This window comes from Exophiala xenobiotica (genome assembly GCF_000835505.1).
Source record: "Exophiala xenobiotica strain CBS 118157 unplaced genomic scaffold supercont1.2, whole genome shotgun sequence".
Taxonomy (NCBI): domain Eukaryota; kingdom Fungi; phylum Ascomycota; class Eurotiomycetes; order Chaetothyriales; family Herpotrichiellaceae; genus Exophiala; species Exophiala xenobiotica.
In genome coordinates, this window is record NW_013562493.1 from 3,715,846 (window position 1) to 3,736,508 (window position 20,663).

At 50.8% G+C, this 20,663-nt stretch overlaps 6 protein-coding genes across 6 annotated transcripts; 5 read left to right on the forward strand and 1 right to left on the reverse strand.

The window, feature by feature from the left end:
- Positions 1–60: 60 nt before the first annotated feature.
- Positions 61–1,831, reverse strand: PV05_03584 (uncharacterized protein). The gene has a single exon (XM_013464239.1). It carries the CDS (start codon positions 1,684–1,686, stop codon positions 469–471), a length of 1,218 nt encoding a protein of 405 aa, XP_013319693.1. The 5' UTR covers positions 1,687–1,831; the 3' UTR covers positions 61–468.
- Positions 1,832–4,825: 2,994 nt separating this feature from the next.
- PV05_03585 (uncharacterized protein) lies at positions 4,826–5,187 on the forward strand (the record flags this gene model as incomplete). The annotated part of the gene is made up of 2 exons (XM_013464240.1): positions 4,826–5,102; positions 5,153–5,187. The coding sequence occupies 2 exons, from the start codon at positions 4,826–4,828 to the stop codon at positions 5,185–5,187; spliced, it is 312 nt and encodes a 103-aa protein (XP_013319694.1).
- PV05_03586 (uncharacterized protein) lies at positions 5,055–5,632 on the forward strand (the record flags this gene model as incomplete). The annotated part of the gene is made up of 2 exons (XM_013464241.1): positions 5,055–5,102; positions 5,153–5,632. The coding sequence occupies 2 exons, from the start codon at positions 5,055–5,057 to the stop codon at positions 5,630–5,632; spliced, it is 528 nt and encodes a 175-aa protein (XP_013319695.1).
- A 5,610-nt stretch (positions 5,633–11,242) lies between these two features.
- Positions 11,243–15,486, forward strand: PV05_03587 (uncharacterized protein; the record flags this gene model as incomplete). The annotated part of the gene is made up of 4 exons (XM_013464242.1): positions 11,243–11,570; positions 13,484–14,138; positions 14,189–14,343; positions 14,399–15,486. 4 exons carry the CDS (start codon positions 11,243–11,245, stop codon positions 15,484–15,486), a joined length of 2,226 nt encoding a protein of 741 aa, XP_013319696.1.
- Positions 15,487–17,610: 2,124 nt separating this feature from the next.
- PV05_03588 (uncharacterized protein) lies at positions 17,611–18,036 on the forward strand (the record flags this gene model as incomplete). The annotated part of the gene is made up of 1 exon (XM_013464243.1): positions 17,611–18,036. The coding sequence occupies one exon, from the start codon at positions 17,611–17,613 to the stop codon at positions 18,034–18,036; it is 426 nt and encodes a 141-aa protein (XP_013319697.1).
- A 754-nt stretch (positions 18,037–18,790) lies between these two features.
- PV05_03589 (uncharacterized protein) lies at positions 18,791–20,535 on the forward strand (the record flags this gene model as incomplete). The annotated part of the gene is made up of 6 exons (XM_013464244.1): positions 18,791–19,061; positions 19,107–19,506; positions 19,559–19,787; positions 19,847–20,225; positions 20,373–20,390; positions 20,441–20,535. The coding sequence occupies 6 exons, from the start codon at positions 18,791–18,793 to the stop codon at positions 20,533–20,535; spliced, it is 1,392 nt and encodes a 463-aa protein (XP_013319698.1).
- Between the last annotated feature and the right edge of the window lie 128 nt (positions 20,536–20,663).

Below are 20,663 nucleotides of genomic sequence, written 5' to 3' on the forward strand. Positions count from 1 at the left end.
ATATTACTACATCATGCGATGGATCCGAGAGTGGCGCTTTGAAAAGATGAGAGCAGAAGACCAGTCCGGAATCCTATTCTCTTTGATACTCCATGAAAATGCTAGAAAACCTTCAACGGATCAGGTTTATGGTGGTTCCCAGACTATGTCTTGTGAGCACGCGCTCTTCGCAATCCTCCAAAGCGCAAAAGACAACGCCCATTGCTCGACGGTAAGTACAGAAAGCGACAGAAAATTATGTGTCTTCCGCGAAAGTGTGAATTCGGATTTGCCGCATATAACCACCAAACGACCGTTTTCGCAGGCAGCCTCTGCGATCGTTCATTTCCACGACCACCACCACCGCCACTCTAGTCGGACGGGCGGACGCCGCCGCATTGATTTCATGCCATCCTCAGCCGATCAGAGCCTGATCGCGGATCCAAGGTCTATCGCATGAGCGACAAGAGCACAACCGTGGCCCTTCGGTCAACCAGGCATCACTGCTTTCTCTGTGTCCTGGTAGACCACGACCTTCCGCTGCAGTCTTGCTCGCTTCGTTGGGGAGCTAAGACCAAGCGCTGGTGACGACATCATAGCTCTGTCATGCAGTACAGCCAGTGAATGTCTTTCGCTACTCACAGATCCTCTTGGTATATGCGTTTGAGCATGTCTTCGGACGAACGTCGGGCAGCGTTTGAAATTCGCCGAGCTCTCTCGCTTCTGCCTCCCACCCGTGTCAAAGTTGACATGATCAGTACAGGATGTACGATAGCACGAAGGGGCTTGGCCCATATGAGCATCTTCGTCGTTGGCGAAGACTCCTCGATTTGCAGCTTCAACATCCTTGGTCGGAATTTTCCGCTGCTGTTGGAAATTTTCCTTTCCTGTCGCCACAGGCTGTGAGACGGTACTCTCTTCTGCCTCTTCGGGCGCGATCTGCTTTTCCGGTATGGCCTGTATGCTGACCTCTTCGTATTGATGCGTATCGAGTTCGACGTCGCGTTCTTGTTGGTCGACAATGGGTTTCGATGCGGAGTTCGACGACACGTCCATATAGCTGCCTTCTGCTTCGGAGACATCCTCTTCTGCCTCGAATGCCGCTAGGATGTCGTCCAGAGTGGTCCCATTGACAAGAGCGGCGTGATATACCTCAGAGGCACTTGCAGACACTTCAGGTTGGGGTTCATTGGAGTGAGTGTCGGGGACCTGCTGTTGACTGTCTAGCTCGCTTTGGACGTCAACCACTGCGTTACCCAGGGATAAGGCCGGAGCAGATTGGAGGATGCCGGGATCTTCTCCGAGGATTTTGCCCAGCAAATAAAGATACCTCGATGTGCGAAGACGTGATGCGAAGCCACGGCTGAGTTCACACCATACCGCGCTCAAAAACCCGCTCCCTTCTCTTTTCCTGCAACAACCGCAATCTACCGCACTTCTACCCGGGTAGAGGATGAAATTCCAGGATGCAGGATACCAGGGATCGTCAAGTGACGCGAGTTTGTGCGATATATACAGCAGTGGAAGCATATACAGTCGAAGAGTCAGCAAAGCAACGAAGACCATGTGCTGCAGCAATCGACGAAGTGTCTCGTGGATTTCGTGGAAAAGGCTCGTATCCTCTCCAGTGGTATTCGCGCGGCTCAATTCAGTTCTTCTATGGCGCGATTGCTGTGGGTCGTCGTCCAAGCGGGAGGGGTCTGACATGGTCAAAGGAAGAGAAGGCGATGAAAGGCACTGCTATTTATACGCAGTCGGGATTAAGAGAGTAGGTGGCAAAGGCACACAGGATCAACAACGAGTACCGCATGCACAAGAAAACATACACAAACACAACAGAGGCAAGGTTATGATTTGAAGTAGGAGTGCGAGATGAGAATAGGTTCGAAGGTCAACATCCAAGGTGTGAGCACTTGCCTGACAGGTTGATGGGTTCACTCTCGACAACGGAAGCTGCAATGCTGTTATTTTGACAGGTGGTCCTTGCACTGGAAAATCGCACTTCAGCTTGATTGCTTATTTCCTTCCCCGGGAAGGTACGCGTCCATGCTCAAGGGCGCCTCATGCTTATACTGCCTCGACACTCGTTTGGAGATTACATACTCCCAAAACAAGAGTGACTTTCGACAACTTCTCAATGGACTTGACCAGGAATCCAGCATAATAATCTGGGCGCGCTGGGGGCGGCCACACCAAACAAGGATGGCATTGTGGGTTAACATTGACTATTCTCAGCAGAGGTTCATGAATCGCTCCGCCGTCAACATTGTATGAGGCTAAGATATGGAGATGAAGCCGGGGGTGGAGCATTGCGACGTGCAGTGCGTGCTTTCGAGAAGCCCGTACACCCCAAGTCACGTGCAGTCTCCAGCTGCACCAGCCACTGAGAGTCGATGCATGAGAAGCGGAAGTTCGGGGTAGCTCTGCTTGTTTTCGCACGACCAGGCATCCTGAAAGCTGGCTTGAGCACCTACCACTAGCCTTCTTATGGAGCTCGCTGCACATCGAGAGAGGCTGCTGGGCACTGTTGAGCCCTTCAAGTCTACCAGGCGAGTCTAGTTGCCGGCGTATGAGCAACGGCAAGTCACGAGAAAGTGACTTGGAGCCGAGCAGGCTCAATACGATGCTACTTGCTGGGTCACATCACAGTATGCTCACTTGCTACGTGCGAGTTTAAAGACCAAACCATGCACATGACGAAATTGGCACTCGCTCCTCTCAGATACCTGGACCGCATGCGGTACAAGGGGCTCAGCTCCATCCATACGCCTGGAAGCGCTGAGAAGAGGGGTCAGGCTAGACAAGCCACAGCGCCTCATCCTGCGAGGTCAACCGTCAAGGACAACACTGTTCCCCGTGTGTGAATCGGAAGTCGCTGGTGTGCATGCAGCCTCAATTTAATTGCATGCGCACCAACCCAAGGGTGGGTTGCATTTGTTGATCTTGTCCGTCTCATCCCTGGTCTTTGCTTTCCCTGGTCTTTGCTTGCGCTAATGCAAAGCCATCCGCAAAGCGGAGGTCCCGATCTTCACCTGGCCGAAGACTTGACAAGGCTGTTGGGTGGCTGTTGCATTCTGGAAGCATTCTGCAACCCCTACATCCGACTAAGGAGTCGGCCAGCTTCTCCGTGATTGTGTCCGCTGGGCTGCACCTTGGGACTTGATCAATGCGTCAGTCTACACCCGGCTCTTGGAAATTTCATAACATCGTTCATGTCATCCATCATCACCAACTGAGTGTTACAGGGAAAGTAAGCAACCCTTCGCGGCCTGCGTCTTGCCCCATTAAGTCGGATTTCCCTATCAGGCCTGGGTGAGGCTCATGTCCCACGCCAAGCGCAACAGGGTCTTGGTTGGTTCGCGACGATGGTATCCTTGCCCGGGTGCTCCAGCTTACGCTGCTGCAAGGGTCTCTTTACGATAGCGCCAACGTCAAGGATTGAGCGCAGTCGATGCATTCGGACCGTGCCATATGGAGCCAAACATGCAGCCCTGTTTTTCCTGAGCCCTTGTGACGCCCACTAATGCTCGGGCGTGGGTGCGCTTTGCAACCACCAGCGGCTTTTACCTGCGCACCAGAGCCTCAGGATCAGGAGTGAGTCTGCAGCACTGACATGTTCTCAGCAAGGATACTGTTCACATTATGCAGGCAAGGGTCTGACTGTCTTCTTTTCGTCAATTTTCAGGAGTCTCGGCGTAATGCGTCTTCAAAGGGAGACAGCCTTCACTGGCCACATTCCTGGCCCCAGATCATGCTCTGCTGGCATCGACCTACTGCCTCTGCTGTCGGGATGAACAGGTGCCTCCATTCACCGCCGGATGGGAAAGCACAACGCTATAGCATTGAGGAGATAACCGAGCCGTTAGGCAGACTGGGCCCTTTCTTTGTCCGCCACAAGTCAACGCCTGAAGGGTGGTCTGACTGACTGACCCTGGCAAGCCTCTCTACTAACCCGACCTCCCAGCCAACCATATTCTACCATGCGGCTCGATACCCAACCCATTCGGATGTATGCAGTTTCCAGGCCGCAGCAAGGTTGTCTCGTCACCATCGGTGGATGAGTGACATAGGACGATCCGAAGCCGTCAAATTGCACTACCACTGAACTTCAATCGAGGAAGTTCTTCTGAACGCCACTGGCTCAATCGTACGAGAGACGGACTTGCGCTCCGTGCGGGTAGCTCTCCTCAGTCGACGCTATACGTACACTTCCACCTCATCATAGTGGTTTCCGCTTATTCACCTACCCCTGTCAGCGAATATGCAGATGTGGAGGAGCAAGCCATGGTCTGCAGACTAAGCGTGCTATCAGAGCCACCAAACCGCCTTGAAGCCTCCGAATAAGGTTGACCTAAATTAACATGATCCTGGCTATCTCTACAAGCAAGTATCAGAAAGTCTCCAGCTCGTGTCATGCTCACATGCGGGACTAGAGTTCGCCTGGGTTAAGACTGACCGGGAGCCTTAAGTCTCGTCCTGCAAGCGAGCCATTGGGCATGAACCAGGCACGATCGTGCAACACTTGTCATCCAAAACATACCAGGCACGTCTTGGTATTCGAATGCTGCAATAACGTGGCTCCGTTGAATTGGCCTCGAGATTTATCAGTGCTTTTCACCGCTCTTTCAGGATGGAACGAGCCGTTCACCAGAATCAAACGACCTGGTCCAGTCTGCCACCGTCCGCACTGTCTGGCTTGTTCATTATTCCTATAATGCCTGCTTCTTGTCCTGAGTATGTCCGCAGCCGCCTCTCATCCTTCTGGAGTTCGAAAGCTGAATTTCTTGTTTTCCGGACTTTCGTCCCAACAAACTTTCAACTATACACCTGGAAGCAGTCGTCCAATATGTCTGCTATCTCGGTCTTGAGATTTGGCACCGCCATCTTGCGATACTCAGAAAGGCGACCTGAAAGGATTCCCGGCACCAACTCATCCTTCATGCTTGATGTTTTTGCAAGTTCGGCTGACACCATGGACCCGTTGACACTTGGTCTTTCGAACCACGAGACCAGACGGGTTGGAAGAAGATCCTTGACTGCGCAGCTTGACGCTATCCTGACAATTCTTGAACCCGATGGACAGTTTCTGCCTACATCGACGAATCTCCAAGACGGCAATCTGGGTGAGGGTGATACATCCACTCGGAAGGTATAGGTTGCTGACCGCTTACAGCTTTTATCGGAGGTCAATTCGAACAAGCTGTCTAAACGGACCATCAAACTGTGCCATGTCCAATGGTGGTTCGACATCAGACCTGCCCGTCCTCGGCCGCAGCTGCTGGTGAGGCTGTTTGACAAGTTGCGGCCGCGAAGCTCCCTCAAATCCTGTATCAACGGTGCGGCCAATGACTTGCTTGAACCTTTGTGGCCGCAGCACTGGCGGCCCTCCCTGATATCACCATCTTTTCGATCTAACGACCCTTCCTGTTGCCTCGGTGGATGTTGTTTGTTGGTTGCGGAAATGCGTCATTCTTTCATGCTCAGGAGATGGTTGATGGCTACAGTGCAAACTTTGTTTTGTTTGAAGGTTTGGAGCTGCGGAGCTGGTGGCCCTCGGCAGTGCTTTCGCGGTGATAAGCGAGGCTCTTGGGAGGATGGACCGATGAAATGTGGACTGGTGGGTCGCGTGTCTCCATCAAAAGTACATCGTTAAAAGGACATCGGCCGTCAGGACATTCGCCTGAAGTACGTATTGCAATCCAGCGAGAAGAGCGCTCGACAGATGAGATTATGCGAGTAATTGCAGGGTCTTGCGGAGGAAATACGAGTACTTCTTGGGTAGCCTACAAACAGTACCTAGCGAGCCAGGTAACGATGCTCGCCGCACTGCGGGGTACAAGCGCAGCACCTAAGCGAAGATCGCAGAAGCGACGACCGTTTCTCCCACACAGCTGAAAGGTGCGCAGAGACCGAACGCACAGTCTGTTCGCCTTTTGCACATCATCTTCCGTTCAAGTATCCGTCCTCGAGATCTCCCATGCTTTCGTTGTCTTCGTCCCTGCAGTCGAATGACTTACGGGAGAATGCCGGCACGATGTCACTCATCGGTATGACCATCTAGCCCATTTCGCAATCTATCGCTTCATCTCCTTCAGGGTACAATATGATTCACGACTGTGTTTGAGCCGAAGCTAATATCTCCTCTAGGTCAAAGACTCATGATTTCCACTTCTCACGAGTTATCTTCCGTCTCCGTACCTATCTCCACGATGTGGACCATCAGGACAACCCTGTGGTTGTCACTGGTGTTGCACGAGCAGACTTCGAAGACGCCCGCGTGGTACAACCTGAAAAACTTCCTTAGACGGCTCACCGCTACTCAGAGCTCTTGCCTTTTCATGAGGTGGCACAAAATGAACTACCGAAAACACTTTGGCCAGGTAGTGCCGTCGCAGGCTGTTTGCTATTGAGAGGAAATTGCCCGCAGTACCATACCTGGGAATATCTTTCAAGGAGACTCCTCTCGCTCGTTCGCATGAAGCCAAGACTGAACCCCGTTGTCTGATCCGGACATTAAGCAGAAAGCCGTGTGCTTGCAGGGAACAACCTTGGCACCCACCTATCAAGCAACTGCTCATTTCCGCTGAAAGTTACTGTCTCGGGCTCAAGACGGAAAGTAGCCTGAGGTTCGCGGACTGGAGTACACGAACTTAGCTCATAACAAGCAATATATGCGGCTGGATTTCGGCGACGGACGCTTGACCCTCATTGCCTGCGGCGTCTTGCATGATGGTAAACGAAAATGCAATGTACGGGAAATTTTCGGAGCATGATATTGCGATATATGTGTCCAGAGCATAAGCCAGAAGATCTGTCTGTCTTGGTCCGTCCACTCGAGAAGATGACACACCACAGCTTTCCTGTGGTACCCAGCAATGGAGTTCATCAGGGAAGGTTACTCTAGGCCATCCTGATTGATATTCGTAAATATCGTTCGATCAGGATACCGGTCATCAATAATTGGTTACGCTGCAGGAGACAGACGAGACCTCCTGCAGCAGAGTGGTCCCGTTGTGGGATCAAGCAAAATGCAGAAACAAATGCTAGATGTTGTGCTGGGAAATTCCGACTCCGCTGGAAGTACAGCAGCGTATCTTTTCGAAGTCGCAAGCGTTGGCAAATCTCCACTTCTATGCGGTCGCGAGTGACCTTTTTCAAAAGGGTAGCGATGGCCGGCGCTACCTGGACGCCTTGGAGGAGCTGTCGAGACATGCTGCTGGCCGTGTTTGAGGGAAGGTGGTGCTTCCGATGTCCCACAGTACCGCCGTAGGCAAGCTACTGAAGTCACCATTTCGCCTTGTCCTCCCTAGCCATGCACGTCGATACATCATTGGCCGACCTTCGTCAACGGAGAACGGCAATCCCGTCCAAAGGACGGGCACATCAGCGATCTGTGCCTGTCGCCCTGCGTGGGTATGCCCGATGGAACAAGCGAGCAGATGCGCCGAGTCGTCGGCTCCCGATGGCGCCGACCTAAGTTACTGACCGTGTCGTGCGGGAGTTCCTTCCCCGCTGCAAGTGATCATTAAGGGATTACCACTTCCTCGGGCCAGGTGCATTCGGGGATGTTTGATTAGCTCCCGACGGCAATCGCTTTGGGGTCTTCGTCTCTTTCAGCAGCATTTCCTTCTTCGACATGGTCAGAATCTGTGATTCGCTGTTCCGCGCGTAGCCCGAATAATCTTACGCTGCGTACTTTTGGGGTTTCTTGGACAGGATTGAAACCCCACGCCAAAGTGCCTGAGTGCGATGTGCCCACCTTGTGAGATGAATTTGACAACAGCAAAGCACCGAGTCTAATCCGCGGAGGCTTCGATGGGTCAAATGCGTCTATCCGCAACTTACTCCTTACTTGACGATGCTTTACAACATTTCACTTACAGTATACCAGGGTATGCCTGCTTACGGCGTATGCACGCATTATGTCAAACGGTTACACGGCAGTCTTCAGGAGTTCCTATCGTCCATCCTACTATCCACATTGCTGCAAGTCAGGTCGCATCAGGCTGCCAACCCTCGACCACGCAAGAGTCGCGGTACCTTTGAGGGGACTGAGTAACTTGCTTTGGCCTCTGGGTTTCTGCATCTGATAGCGTCGGCAGCACATGCGATTAAGCCCCTGGTTGTGTTCCAGGCACTTTCCTACCAGAAGGATCAACATCAAAGGTGGTAACACCTTGTTCTGCGCGTCTCGAACTGCAGCCTATCACTTTCATCCCGCACGTTCTAGTGCTTCTGAGGATCTTTCCGCGACCTCGAGCTCAGCAATGAGGTACGACATGATTCTATCCGGTGACTCTGGCAGATTTTCGCGAGTGTACAGCGCCTTCCCCTGAGTAGGGAGTTACATTACGGTGACATTCGAGAGGGTATAAAATACTAGTATACTGCTCGACTCAGTAGTGCACCCGCTCCTCCTAATTACAAACAATCCAGCAATCTAGCAGAACCATCACCACATCCTCCAAAAATTCCTGATTGTCAGTCCCCCGTTTGATTGACCATGCCGACTCCGAACAGATCCACCAGGCTCGCGACCGCTACTCGCATTGTCGCGTCGAAGTCTGACCGGGATTCCCACACTGCAACTTCCGCTGTCACGACTTCGACCAAGGCAAGCCTCAATGTTGGCGCGCACAACATCCATCAGCACACGGTCGACTTGGATCTTGGTATGGTTTCCGGTGTATCTCCCAATGAATGGTTTCTGAAGAAAGCAGTACATGTCGGCTCGCAGTTCGACCACGACCCTTGCGCAGGGCAGTCAAACACCCACCCTCGCCCCGGAAGTTCCGCGCTCGTCCAAGCAGCAAAACTTTGATGATGGATCTTTGATGTCGTCGTCAGTGTGGGTCTGCCGAATGTAGCCGTACTGCTACACAGACACAAACTTCTGTCATGATAGCGCATCTTTGGTGAAAGCATGCGGGGTGGTCCCTTTCTACTTCAAACCCATGTGGTGTCATACATTGATCAGCATATTTGTAACACACCACCTGTCATTTTGGTCTTCTCAAGATTTATGATTGGCAGCACGAAATTTCCCTTAGGATGGTATCGACCTGTCATGAGCGCTGCGCGATCTGCATGAACGTCTTTATGGTGATGCGATTGTGCCATTCATGGTCTGTTGGCCTCGGAATCATCCTGTTGCGTGTTGTTTGCGTCTTCCATAGTCCAGGATGAAGTCGCTCCTCAGATCGCGCTGTCCTAATATCACCCCCTGTGTACTTCAGTACTGCCATGATGCAATGTCTACTGCGACCGTCCCATTCTCAGGTGAAGCTTCTTTGCGGAGGGGTCAGACAGTACAGTGCCCTGCTCGATGTTCCAGCCGGTTACACAGCATTGCCAACTCCCTGCGAACACAGGTCTAAACATCAATTGCGCCGCGGGCGCGGTGGTGATTCAAAAGGCATTCATTTTCTCTGAAAAGAACAGTTCTTTGCTTGAGTGCCCCGTCCCGTGCTACGATCTGAGTGCGACATGGGCGTTTGGACCTCGACAAGTGACGTTCGGGAAGGAGGTGCGCAGACAGGCCTTGGCATATGATGACGGCTATCAGGCTATTGGAGCCTCAGGTAGGACGATGCCAAACTCGATGTCGTTCTGCACCCGACGGCAGGTAAATCACGTCAGCTATTGCAACAGGGGCACACTGTGACCAAATCCTTTGCATTGGGCCTTATCAGGTGTCACTGTTCAGAATGAATTCGAATCAAGACTTCAGAACTCCAGGTGGGAGCCAGCCCATCGAACACGCAGAATGATACTTACTGGAGGCACCCTTCTGACCCAGACGGGAAGATTTCGGTGCTTCGGAAGACAAAGCCTCCGCCGATTCGGGTGCCTGCATGAGCTCGGTTCGAGCAGGTACTACGAGTACTGGGGCTTCAGAGCTCGTCGACGGCGGGAACGGGAAGGGCCGGTCAAAATTGGCAATTCCACAAAGCAACCGTTGTCGATTCAGCAGAATCCCATGCCGCTCCGCCACCAACCCAATTGCCAAATTTCTCCATGTACCAACCCCGCGAGAACATCGTCGTCGGGAAGCATCGCGGTTACCTCGGCAATCAGATACCATAAGGCAGGGTTCTGCCATCCCCAGCGCAGCTCAGAATCTCTTTCTAAAAGTCTGGGTGAGCGAGGAAACCCGAAGCCCACGACATGCAGAGCCGCGGATGCCACAGGACCCCGAAACATCAACAAAATTCAGCTTGAAGTGCTGCAGCAATATGAATTTGAAAATTCGTTCTTTTCCCGAAAGACGGGAACCTTTCCGTTGTCCACAAACCCCGATCTGTGACTGTTCTAAGTCAAGATGCTCCGGATGCCAAGGTGAATTCTAGTTGATGTTTCTCAGGATTGCGATCTTTTTTCGGTCTACTACTAGGACGCTAAGACTTTCACTGGACTTTGTCAGCCGCATTTTTGCTGAGGACACGTTCTGTCATGCATACTAATAGTAATTTTCAGCTTCTTTGTCGTCGATCTCTCCTCAATTGCAATCCATTTGCGTCCGTTGCAGAATCCACGGAAATTTTCTCTACTATGGAATCGAGTCGGATGTGAGTCAGCATGGGCTAAAACCGAGCCTGTCTCGAGCTAGGCTCGGACGGAGACCAATGTGAGCTCAGGCTAGACCCGAGTTACCCTTGTTTTACTTTGAAACTACTACTAAGATGCACACCTATATTAGTTTCAACTAGCAAGCGAGACTAGGGGGACCGTATTCGTTGCCAAAAATCCTATCGTGGTGTCGTCGATTTGAGTTTGCGCCGGCCCAATGTACTTCCAGATACGTATTCCGGTTGCTCCAGACCGGGCCGATGAAACTTACAGTCAACAAAGCAAGAGGGAGGGTGCGTGTGCCGATTGCATTCTTGTAATAAACTTCTATGTTAGATTCTCCGCAGCCCTTCTAGTTGACCGACTTACCCACCTCCGGCTCCACAATCCCGTTATGCTTGCCCCTTACTAGCTACGGCGTCCCTCGCTTGAAGGTCTGACTTTGGGGGCCCTTAAAGCATCCTTAAAAACGATTTAATAAAGATAATGGAGATCTTCTTAACCACGCCTTGCGATTCCCTCTGTAGCATGAACCCTGATCTCAGCGGACAGCGGATCGTTCTGTTATTGGATTCTACTTCGGAACTCTCAGTATTGGGATTTGGATGGTAGGTATCTTTTGTCTCATACGCTTTCATGAACTAAATACGCCGCTATAGAACATCGCTGAGGAGCGACGATAGGTCTTGACCACATGGCTGCTAAAAATTCGCTCCCCTCAATACACCGCTATATCACGACGCACTCGGCGTCGGGGATATCCCGCTTTGACAAGACTATTCCATCGAAGGCTCTCTGGCGCCACGTCCCTGAGGCGTCATTCTTCCTTGCCTATACGACTAAGTCTTTCCCAGTTACAATCGGAGATGACGCGGACCTCGACGATTATACAAACGCGTTCGCATCGCCACCGAAGGTTACAGTTTCCGGTGGCACTGTACTACGAGTCATGGACATAGGGCCCGGTGTCTCCTCGCCAATGCACCGGACTGTAAGCCTTGACTACAGTATTGTGCTCGAAGGTGAAGTAGAGCTCGAGTTAGATTCGACAGAAACAATGATAATGAGGAGAGGGGACATATGCGTACACAGGGCAACAAATCACGCCTGGAGAAACGTGAGTCAGACGGAATGGGCGCGGGTAGTCCTGGTGTACCTCGATGCTGAGAAGCCTGTAGTCGAGGGCAGGGAACTTGGGGAAAGTATAGAAGGCATAGACGTCTTTCCGGACTCAGATGAATTCGTCAATCAATAAGATGAGCGATTTAGAGAGGGGCTAGGAGGACGAGGTCAAGAACAAAGGGAACGTTGACGCATTATAGCTACAGAGTGAGTGAACGAGTGAGTGAACGAGTGAGTTAGTGAGCGAGCGAATGATGTTTCCTTTCTTCCTGCAGCGCCGCTGGGATGTCCCAACAGAGGCCCAGCAAGTCTCTGGTGCCTTGGTCGCGTATCGACCACCCAAATTCACAATCCCACTCACCGCGCACGAGGCCATCATTGCGGGAGTACACTGCTTCCCGGGTGCTCTTCGTGCTGCTTTCGTACTTGACGATGTAACTGAGGTTGTCCGTCTTCTGGGCGAAGCGGAGGATCTGAGGTGAAATGAGGGGACGGTTGTACCATCTGAGAAGGTCGACTTCGCATGCGCAATGGACTCGAACTTTTCCGAGTCACAGGAGCTGAATGATGTAGGCACACAACCTGTGTAAGGAATGTCTTTTGCTCTATCAGGACAATGGGAGCAAATTATGAGACGTTTAAGCAAGACACGCTGGCTGTTGATGAGGCACGGGGAAGCACAGGGCGGCATCACCATATCCCAGTCCGGGGTGAGGTGCGAGCATTCAGTAACGTTAGTTGGGCCACTGTACAACAGCTAATGATCGGACCCGATTCATGGCCGCAGGAGTAAACCATACCGACTGAATGATTGTCCCATAGGCTACCCAACCAAGAGCCTCTCGCAGCCTGCACAAGCTTCGTTTTCGGAGGCAATGGGCTCCACGAGCTGAGCCTCGCGAGGCAAATTCCGCGCCACGTGCTAGTAGCAAGCTAGCGCTCAGGCAATGCATTAAAGCTTTGGCAACTGAAATGAACACAGGCGACTGCTTCGACCTTCGCACGAAGTCACGCGAACTGTTGTTGCATTCAGAGGAGCTCAGGATCAGAACACCCTGGCAAAAGGAAGAACTAACCAACGCGTCTTATTCTGACGGGTGGTCCTAGAAAATTGCTGAGCCAGGCTTATGCTGCCGTTCCGTCCGAACTCCGAAAGTGAAATACGAATTAGCTGCAAAGCAATGGGCTTTCTCAATGATGAGCTATGACAACAGCCTAGACCTTGAAGAAAGCGATGCCAATTCATGGCTCGGAAATTGACAGATTCTTTCTACACACCCTCAACTTACGGTTGCGGTTCCGCTCTTACTCCGACACTTAGGTTACCTTGTTCTACATTCATCGCATCCTCCTCTGTCTTGAGAACCAGCATGGCTTCCCTGTCTCGATACGAAAAGACTGTCGAAGTCCTGCAGACCCTGGGAGAGTTCATCCGGGAAAAGGATGGCTTTGTATCCGTATTCGTGCTCTTCACTTCAGCTTCAGCTCGTGACCTCCAATGAGTTATGAGTATGCCGAAAATGTGAAAGGAAGCCCTTGGCTCGACCTTCCAGTGATGATACTTTCTAAGCAGGTATGTTGGAGAAGTGAGAAATTCTTTCAACTTCTTCCCCCTCATGTCCGAGGAAACTTGAAGCAATAGCACTTTCTTGTGAGAATAGCTGCCTCGTCACAAAATTTTGACTTCGCCTGATCATGAAATACCCCATACTCAGAACGATCACTTGGATTGCTGCCATAGTAATTTTGTGTCAAGGTGAAGTGTCCTGCTCTGAACAGGGCTTCCGATGGCCATCACTTACATTAATTTTAGGATCCCGCTCATATGGCTTTGCAGAATCAGTATCGATAGAAGTCAGCAATGCAGTCGCTCGAAGGGCATTACCGAATGCGCCAAACGGATATGCACCAGAAGGAAGCGCATGTCCCTCTCCAGAGCCTGTCATACGAAGTGGGAGCACGCTCTCCCCAGATGAAACATCATGGCTCGCCAAACGACGAAATCAGACACAAGCAGCTATGATTGATCTGTTCAGTAGGATCAATGTCAAGGACTTCGACGCCCCAGGTTTCCTCAACAATCAAGCCAAAAATGTATCTGCTTTGCCAAACATAGGCATCGCAGTATCGGGCGGTGGTTACAGGGCAATGATGAACGGCGCTGGTGCGGTCGCTGCCTACGACTCCCGGACAGCAAATTCCACTGGAGTGGGTCATCTCGGCGGGCTCTTGCAAGCTACTACATACATTTCTGGGTTAAGTGGTGGCTCCTGGCTTTTGGGTTCCCTGTATATGAATAACTTCACCACCGTCCCAGCTTTGCTAAGTGACAACACGGGAACACTATGGGACTTGGACTACTCTGTCTTGGAAGGACCGGCTACAATTTCAAATTACTGGAGGACACTGGTGAACGATATTACCGATAAGGAAGATGCTGGGTTTAATACTTCCATCACCGACTACTGGTCAGGACCGGTCTACATCCTCTAATACTGTGGAAATTTACTTTTAATAGGGGCCGATCATTATCATATCAGTTTATCAACACCACGGATGGAGGTCTAAGCTATACGTGGTCATCTATAGCCCTTCAACCTGAGTTTATAGAGGGCCAGATGCCTTTGCCACTCGTTATAGCGGTCGAACGAACACCAGACCAATTAGCGATTGGTAAGTAGTTACACGAGTGGAAATACAGTCTAGAATGCTCACATACCTCGCACAGCCTCAAACACACCGATATATGAATTTAACCCTTGGGAACTCGGTACATTCGATCCTAGGAGCTACGGGTTCGTTCCCTTAATGTATCTCGGGTCGAACTTCTCCGCTGGCAAGCTACAACAGAATACCTTATGCGTCCGCGGATTCGACAATGCTGGATTTGTCATGGGAACTTCTTCATCCCTATTCAACCAGGGCTTCCTAGTACTCAATGGGTCGAACCAATCTTCTATACTAACGGAAGCAATTACCCAAATACTTGAGGAAATTGGCGAGGACAATAACGACATTTCGCTGTATTCCCCCAACCCGTTCCACCAATATAACGTCGAAACAAACCCTAGCGCGGAATCGACTACGTTGGTTTTAGTTGATGGAGGTGAAGATCTCCAAAATATACCCTTCCATCCGCTTCTTCAGTCTAGCAGAGAGGTCGACGTAATATTCGCTATTGACAGCTCAGCAGACGTCGAGACCCGTTGGCCAAACGGCACAAGCATAGTTGCAACTTATCGACGAAGTCTAATTTCGACGGACAATGGCACCGCGGCCTTCCCTTCGATCCCAGATCAAAGCACATTCGTCAATTTGGGGCTCAATTCAAAACCCACATTCTTCGGCTGCGACTCGAAAAACATGACAGGCGTTGGTCCGCTCATCGTGTACCTCCCTAACTCGCCCTATTCTTATTTTTCGAACGTCTCTACTTTTGACCTTGAATATAACGACACGGAGCGTGACGGGATTGTCCAAAACGGGTACAATGTTGCAACAATGGCGAACGGGACAGTCGACGAGGAGTGGCAAACGTGTGTCGGCTGTGCAATTCTTAGCAGAAGCCTTGAGAGAACAGGTGTCGCAATTCCGGCGACTTGCCAGCATTGCTTTTCTACGTATTGTTGGAATGGCACCATCAACGATACTTTCCCCGGGCTCTACGATCCCCAATTGGTCGAGACGCCACAGAACGCGACGAGCAGCGGAGGATCAAACGCAACGACGAGTGGAGGAATAAAATCGTACGGGGCAGCAAATTTTCTGGCTGTTTCATTCATCTTCGGAGTGTGTGCCGTTCAGATTTGGATTTGATGATGATAGCATTAATATCTAGCTCTTATGTCTGGCGCGGGGAACGCTATTCTAACGCTAATGTGCCTCAGGAGGTAGGGACGTGGTCTTCTAGGCCATAATCGAAGGGAGAAGGAGAGCATCTGGTGAGAGAAGGAAAAAGCAACAAGCCGAAATCACTGCAAGTGTCCCTAGCACTGTACACCATCTTCTTTGTTTGTGGAGAACCTGGTGGTCTGTGAGATCGGTGCTTCCGACGTAGAACGCATGGTTTCGAGCATTTGGAGCCACAAGCGATCTCATTGTCTTCGTCTTTCGTTCGCTCCACCGTCAGTGGTGAATGCCACTATCCGATATGGTAATCAAGCACCCACACGACAAGGATGAATTTAACGCGTCGAATCCACCGGACCTGTTCCGGGACGTTTAAATATGCCCGTCTGGTTCCGACATCGAGCCCGCGTCCTTGTCCAGGTTATCCCTTTGACATTGGGCAGGCAACCAAGGCTTTGTGCACAGGGGACAAGCCATCAGCTGGTTACGTCCATAGGCGGACTCCCACCTACAAGAGTCCTGTCAACCTGGATTGAGACTCTACTCGACGAGCAGGGAATGCTTACAAGAGAATGCTCGCGAGCTGTAAGCCATGACAATAACGCCACATCCATTGGGAGCCATTCCGGAAGGCGGCCGGAGCTGGATCATGGGCGTTCAGTCGCGTGATATCGTTTCTCCCCGGACGTTTTTACAGGGTAGAGAGATGTCCAGGTTGAGCCTGGACCAGACTGCCACCGTGGTAATGCAAAACCCAGGAATGCTTCTGCGTGCCGTCGCTCATGTCTGCTGATGAAGGAGACTTACTGTTACGGAATACAGTACGAGTTTACTTCTACGCATGACAAGCACCTTATTCACTAATGTAAGGCGTAGCTCGCCTCTCCTGCAAGGAAGGTGAGTACGCGAGCAATTGAACGTTTGCGACCTACGTCCTGCTGTCTGCGCCAAGCGGCTAGAAGCTTTAGACCTTGGCTACGACCAATTAGTGCGACACTGCCGCGGGGTGAAGAAGTGCCATTTCGTTGAAATTATTCCATCCTTAATCCCCTACCCACTAGATGGAAAAGATTATAGTGGTCCGATTAAGGAACTGGGTTAGGTCCACTCGCTATGGTGGTCCACTCGCTATGATGGTCCACTCGCTATGATGGTCCACTCGCTATGATGGTCCACTCGCTATGATGGTCCACTCGCTATGATGGTCCACTCGCTATGCAACTACGTTTACCCTAGCTATAATTCCTGTGGCGACGGCGCTATGCGTGGACGAAACTATGAGCAGCTCACTCAGAACAGTAGCTAGCATTAGCCGCATGCGCACACATACAGTAGAAGCTGCCTCAAAGAAGTGCGGGGCGATCTCAGGCTGGTTCCACGAGATTTCATTGTGCGGGCGGCCCGTGGTAATGCGTCCGTAAAATATTGGATTGAGGTTGGCGTCGAAGGTCTAGAACCACCCTTTTGCGTGATACTCAGCTCGTGTCCTCGTATTGCATCAATGCCTTGGCAGTGTTCCTCAGCTCCTAATGAATTGCACTTGTATAGTTTTTCTGTATACTCCAGATTGGAGAGTGCCCGTTTGTTTCCACTCATGCAGCCTATGTACTCATACCATCATGCACTCTGCCATCAGCTGCACTTGGTACACTAGTGCAGGAAAATCATGAAACGACCATTCATGGTCGCCTGCGAAGTGGGCTTTGAGGACACACTGAACCCAAAGAGCCAAGCAACCAGCTCATTACCAGGAGTCAGGAAACTGAACTGACTGGAAATTACAACCCCAATATCCAAGGATAGCGGCGTCGCACCAAAGAACCCTCATTGACATAGATCGCCGTCTCGACTCTAGAAATGGTACTTCTGACTCCCGATTCAGGGCGATTGCCTTTGCGGAGGTGGTCAGAGAAGCCACTATACCACATCGAAACTGCAAGTGTCCGTAATGGTCTCTGGAACACAGCAATAACCACAATTAGCGAGGAAAGGGAAACTACAACGCCTTCAGTTGAGGCACCGATTTCTGCAGCGGATACTAAGGCACTGCGGCATTCAAAATTCCCCCAATCTCCTCAAAGCAAGCAGAAGATGAGTGTTGCTCAAATATACTCCCTCGCCTACAGTGCAGGCGCGAAGCTCGCAAGGGAGGCTGCCCGACCTGACCACGATCTCAGACTCGTCGTAGGACACGCTAATATGCTTGACTCGCTGATTTTCGAGCTCGAGAACGCCAAGCAGGAGCCCAAGGAATGCTTCCATAACATTTTCGACGAACTACAGGAAGAGGAAGAAGATAGGTATCAACACACGAAAATCATGGCTGGGGAAGCTGAGCACGCCTGGGTCCCTGAAAGTGCTTCCTCCTCTGAAGACGAATCGGAGGAGGAAGAGCTCGATCCAACTATCAATATCACGATCATTGAAGTCAACTCCGATACTGAAGATGATGACGAGGGAGACCAACGACCTAATTCTTGTCCAGACCTGCTCACTACACGCGCCTCAGGAGTCTAACCACGATAGCAACCCAGACGCAGAGTGGAAGAGATACCCTGTTACATCGAAAGATGTACGTGTACATATCGGCTTCATGGTTTTGAAGTGCATATGCCCATGAAGGACGAAGGCGGAAGCTTGGCCTTCGAAGTCCAAGCGTGGGGAGGCGGCGGATTCCATCACTTCCCTTAAAATTGTCTGAGGTGCACTTCGATATGATTCAGGATAGAAAATGAAGCATCATATCTGGAGTTTCTACTTGAAGCGTGTGGTACATAGGACCCACGAAAAAGCCGTGCTGATGCCGACAATGACCTTGACATATACGATACGTCCGGTTGAGCTGGCGTTGGCTCGATTCAAATGGAATAAGTATTAGCCCAGTATGTCGGCAACAAATGCGGCACAAATGAGCCCACCAACACGACGAAAGATCGAATATCTCGCGGTCCGAATCATTGACAACCGCGGCATGAAAGTCGCAAAACACTCAAAACTCTTCTTTTCTGCGGCTGCCAACTCAAGATCAGGAATCATACTACGATTCTGATAGAGATATCCAGGGTCGACCAAACCCATCCTTTGCTGACCGGCGTACTCCTTCTTTCCCTAGATCCTAGCCAGGGCGAGTTAACCAGCGGCGCCAAGCCATTTAAACAGGATAAAAGTAGCATTACGCCGTCTGTAACCTCTCCCTAAAGCAACTCCATTCCGTCCAACGTCGTACCACGTCTGCGTCTCCGTGTCCGGCAGGCGGGTGCTACTTTCCAAAATGGAGCGTTCTCAGACTCTACATCAATCTATTGCGACCGATTACACGCCCAGCAGCAGGCCCATGCCATGGATCAAATCGCCTCTCAATGAGGTTGTGGGAAGGTCATCACCAGATTCATCTGAACGCAACGAACCATACAATCTCGTGCCAGCTACCCCTCTATTTAGGGAACACCATGAAGCTAACAGTATCGAACTATTCTCTGACCTGTTCTTTGTCGCCAACCTCGCGACATTCACTGCGAATCACGACATCGAAAACGCTCAGGGTAAGTCTTTGCAAGTCCTTGAAGATACACGCTGATGAACAGCAGCTCTGGGGTCCTATATCGGCTTTTTCACACTGCTTTGGTTCACATGGCTTCAAACCTCGTTATACGATGTTCGTTTCTCAACCGACTCCATCTGCTCCCGGATATTTTACGCCTTGTCGTTCGGCGTAATGATTGGCTTTGCTGTTGCCGGTCCATTATTTGATACTGGCAAGGAAGGCTATGTACCTGTATGCTTTCGAAGCCTAAGTCTCATTCTTATGGCATCACGTTTCTTTCTAGTGATGCAGTATGCTATGGTGCTTTGGTACGTTAAAGAGTATCCGAAGACGATTGTGCCACTGGCTTTAATTATGGCAATGCTGTTCACCTCGGCCATGGTCTTTTTAGGCCTTTTCTTCGCGTTTACTGATCAAGGTTCAAACCACGCGTACATCGGGTGGTACGTCGGATTCTCCTCTCTCTCACATAGCGTCATCACTTACCAGTCACAGGTATATTGTCTGCTTCATCGAAGCGATAGTTGTTGTCATCGTATCCAGTATCTGGCGTGTTCTAAGTTTTAAGCACACGCACCTCGTTGAACGCATCGGTCTCCTAACTTTGATCATCATGGGAGAAGGGATCATTGGTCTAACCAAGTCTGTGGCGAAGATATTGACTAAATCTGGAGACATCACGAGCAGTGATCTTGGTACTATTGTCGCTGGTGGCTTCCTCGTGGTAAGTGATCTGTACTTGAATGGTCTTCGAGAAATCTAAGGTGTTGACCCTATTAATAGTTCTTTCTGTGGGTGCTCTACTTTGATCAGATTGACCCAGATAGATTCGGAACCATCGGAGTACAGATTTGGACTCTCCTCCATTATCCACTTCACGTCGCTATTCTACTCACCGTGGAAGGCAGTTCCAAATTCATTCTTTGGTGGACGCTAGTAGAGCGATACCTGCATGCGAACCGACTTCCAAAAGCCTTGAATCTGGACATATCTACTTGCATGGCTATTCCAGACACCCAAAACGAGACATCGGCTCTGCCATATGAAGCCCTCAGACCAATCCAACCACCGGAGGCTATCGACCTGTTCGTTACCGTCTTCTACTTCTTCTTCATCGGCGCTGGCTGTGTCCTGATCACGCTAGGCGTACTATACTGGTGTGGTAAGAGGCACATCGCTTGGGCCGAGATGGCCTCCGTTGTCACTCGATTTTCTGCTGGGATTGGCCTTTGCCTCCTTCCAGTCATACACACCAACACCGTGGCTTTCAGAAACTACATCCTTTCTTCTTGGCTGATACCCACGGTAGTTTTGACCTTCTTCGTTGGTGAGTCTTCCTTTTTTCAGTTCATGTAGTGCAATTGATTGATCGTATAGTAATCGTTGCGGATAATTATCTCGTCTGGCATATCAATAGAAATACCTCGCCGCGAACACCGCACTTTCGATCCGAGACCGAGTCTTCGGTCTAATGCAATCCTCTCAAGCATGAGGCGACAAGCCAGCTGTGGACAGCCTTATGGACGAATACGAATATGAGTTGCTTCACACAGCACTGACGCTATCGAGGTCGGGTGACCAGCATTCAGCTGCGTATAGC

Excerpts from the sequence above, each read along its gene's own strand:
- PV05_03584 (XM_013464239.1), bottom strand. The coding sequence starts at position 1,686 with ATGTCAGACCCCTCCCGCTTGGACGACGACCCACAGCAATCGCGCCAT.